The sequence below is a fragment of the Galeopterus variegatus genome, unplaced genomic scaffold, assembly GCF_000696425.1.
Source record: "Galeopterus variegatus unplaced genomic scaffold, G_variegatus-3.0.2 Scaffold9914, whole genome shotgun sequence".
NCBI classification, from domain to species: domain Eukaryota; kingdom Metazoa; phylum Chordata; class Mammalia; order Dermoptera; family Cynocephalidae; genus Galeopterus; species Galeopterus variegatus.
The window spans coordinates 62287-65582 of NW_007736025.1; the positions used below are offsets into that span (position 1 = coordinate 62287).

The window sequence follows — 3296 nt, forward strand, 5'->3', positions numbered from 1 at the left end:
CTTTCTTACCTACATATTTCACTAGTTATGACAATATTTGTCTGTTTCTGGCACCCTGTCATGGTGTGCAGTGTCCAACAACAGTAGCACTGAGTAAATAAAAGAACGAATCAATGGTGATTCAGTTACGTGTAAGAACAAAAGATAATAGGGTTTAATTTAATCTAAAGTTAAACAGCACTTAATAACTGTTTACTATCTATACTTTAAGAAAACCAAATAGTACAGAATGTAATAACTTATTATTTTAAGTATAATTTTGGAGGCTTAGTCTCATGAACAAAGTGTTCATTTTAGTGATTATCATTCATGCTTCCAAAACTTTACTAACTTTTCCATAATATTATTGTATTTTGTTGCTCATTACTCAAGACTAGATTAATAATATTCTATTGAAAACAAATTTCCACCAAACTGCATCCCCCACCCAACCTTCTACTTTTTTGATTTCAGATCAGTGATAAGAGATTGTAACTGATTAATCAGTAGGCCTTGAAAGTGATAATTAAGAGTAGATTTTATTGCAGAGATATTAAAGTCCCCTTGGGTAAGATGACTTTTTTTAATGGCCCTACGGATCTGCTTTGTTTTCACACGGTAAATAATGGGATTCATTACTGGTGGAATAAGCAAATACACATTGGCCATAAGAGTATGTACGTAAGGAGGAGCTCTTTTCCCAAACCTATGGACAAAGCACAAGCTAATGAGAGGTATGTAGAAGATGGAAACAACACTAATGTGGGAGATGCAAGTGCTAAAGGCCTTAAGCCGTTCCTCTGGGGAAGCAATGCATAGAATGGTCTTAATAATCATTATATAAGAGAGAAGAATAAAGATGGAGTCCACTCCTGCGGTAACTATGAGGGCAGTAAGTCCTAAAACACTGTTGATCTTATTGTCAGAACATGAAAGCTGGATCACATCAGGATGGAAACAGTAGGAATGATGAAGCACATGGCTCTGGCAGAATGTCAGACGTTTAAGAAGCAGGACCAGAGGCATTAGGATCACAGTCCCCCTGACAAGGATGGCAAACCACACTTTGAGAATTCTGGAGTCAGTCAAGATGGTAGCATATCTCAGTGGGTTGCAAATGGCAATGAAGCAGTCAAAGGCCATCACCAAGAGCACTGAGGACTCCATGACAGTAAAGAGTTGGATAAAGAACATCTGGGCAACACAGGCATGGAAACTGATCTGTCTTGCATTGAACCAGAATATACCCAGTGTAGTGACTAGTGTGGAAATGCACTCATGTGGGAGATGCAAGTGCTAAAGGCCTTAAGCAGTTCCTCTGGGGAAGCAATGCTTAGGATGGTCTTAATAATCATTATATAAGAGAGAAGAATAAAGACAGAGTCCACTCCTGCGGTAACTCCGAGGGCAGTAAGTCCTAAAACACTGTTGATCTTATTGTCAGAACATGAAAGCTGGATCACATCAGGATGGAAACAGTAGGAATGATGAAGCACATGGCTCTGGCAGAAGGTCAGACGTTTAAGAAGCAGGACCAGAGGCATTAGGATCACAGTCCCCCTGACAAGGATGGCAAACCACACTTTGAGAATTCTGGAGTCAGTCAAGATGGTAGCATATCTCAGTGGGTTGCAAATGGCAATGAAGCAGTCAAAGGCCATCACCAAGAGCACTGAGGACTCCATGACAGTAAAGAGTTGGATAAAGAACATCTGGGCAACACAGGCATGGAAACTGATCTGTCTTGCATTGAACCAGAATATACCCAGTGTAGTGACTAGTGTGGAAATACACAATCCCATGTCAGTGGTTGAGAGCATAGAGAGGAAATAGTACATAGGTTCATGGAGACTTGACTCCGTGATGATGACAAACAGGATTACACCATTCCCAGAGAGAGCAGTTATGTAGAGACAGCAGAAGGGGATGGAGATCCAGGCATGAGCAACGTCTAGTCCTGGAACTCCCATCAGAAAAAAGATCAGAGAAGACGACGTGATGTTAGGAAAAGATGACATGATCACTGTGAAAGTATAATTCCACTGCAATAAAATGTCCTGGAATGAGAAATGATAACACAATTCATCAATTTTGTAATGATTTCTATTAACTGCAGTTGGGTAAATCAAATTGGAGATGATTTTTAGAACTTTATCCTCTCCTTTCTATTTTCCAGTTTGATATCTTTTCTTTCTGCCATACTGAACTTATCCTCTGTGATTCTTGTTTTGTAAGTCACAATAGTACCTCTTTTTAAAAAAAATAAACCCAGGGGTACTTTTTGTCCTATCCTACTTTAAACTTAGTTTCTTTACCTGTTTCTTTGTACTCCCCACACAAAAGTAGAATTTCATCTAAATAATCTGAAAATACCAAGAATTCAAAGTAGATCTCACGGTGATATTAGTTTTTGAAATCAAGATTTATCATTAAGTAAAAATATGCATGTACTGAAATATTTGTGGTAAAAACTCTACTGTATTACAATGGAACTTTATCATACATTTTTTAAAGACAAGTAGCTTTTTAAGAAAATAATTTTATATAAATGAATAAATTTTATAGAAGTCAAAATAGCCTATTTCTTGGTCAAGGATCTTATGTCTGCATTGCTGGGGTTGTGTCTAGTCCAGGCTTACATTTCTGATCTTGATTCTTGATTTTCTTATCTATTGTCACTATAGCTGACTTTATAAAGAACTGCTAAAATTATCTGTAATATCACCTTCAGCAAATTCATCCTTTAAACAACAGTGGTGCTAAGTTTCAGGGCTAGGAGTGAAGTAGTTGTGTGGAGGCCTGCTGTCAGACACTTCCCTTTCCAGCTCAGTGTTGCTGCCATCGTTGACACCCTCTACTCATACACAGCCTCAGAACAGCACACTTTCAAAGTCTGTCTTTATCAAGGCACATAACACATGTAAAATTTTAACTCCACCAGTAGGCAGCATCTGAAATGTGATTTATTGCTATGTAGGTGAGGTCCTGGGTGAACTTTCTTCTCCTTTCTTTCCCATATTGACTTTACTTTTGTGATCTAGTTCCCTAAAGTACTAGAAAATCTTACTGAGATCCTCACTAAGCCAGTCTGGTGGTGCTCTGAATATTCTATGTTTTGTTCTTTTCAGCCTGGGTAAGATTGGATGCTTTCCTCATAGTCCCAGGCATTGGCTGGAATCCCGTCAGTCATTCATGACCTTCAGAACCATGACACCTCCAACCACTTGATTTGGAGAGTATACTCTTGCAGCTGTGTTATAGCCACGAAATTTTACCTCCTTAGTTGGTGAAACATTCTGCCTCCAAATCTTAGTTTA

General features: G+C 38.5%; 1 protein-coding gene across 1 annotated transcript; it reads right to left on the bottom strand.

Annotated features, from left to right (window-relative positions):
- Positions 1 to 435: 435 nt before the first annotated feature.
- On the bottom strand, positions 436 to 1997 carry LOC103609666 (olfactory receptor 51F1-like). The gene is made up of 2 exons (XM_008593968.1): positions 1561 to 1997; positions 436 to 1054 (listed from the first exon to the last, which is right to left on the bottom strand). The coding sequence occupies exons 1-2, from the start codon at positions 1995 to 1997 to the stop codon at positions 436 to 438; spliced, it is 1056 nt and encodes a 351-aa protein (XP_008592190.1).
- Positions 1998 to 3296: the final 1299 nt, after the last annotated feature.

What these genes read in the sequence shown, in the direction of transcription:
- LOC103609666 (XM_008593968.1), bottom strand. Translation starts at nt 1,997, where the DNA reads ATGTCATCTTTTCCTAACATCACGTCGTCTTCTCTGATCTTTTTTCTG. An exon ending in GACTCCAGAATTCTCAAAGT is followed by an intron (nt 1,055 to 1,560) that starts GTGGTTTGCCAT and finishes GACTGACTCCAG; the next exon opens with AATTCTCAAAGTGTGGTTTG.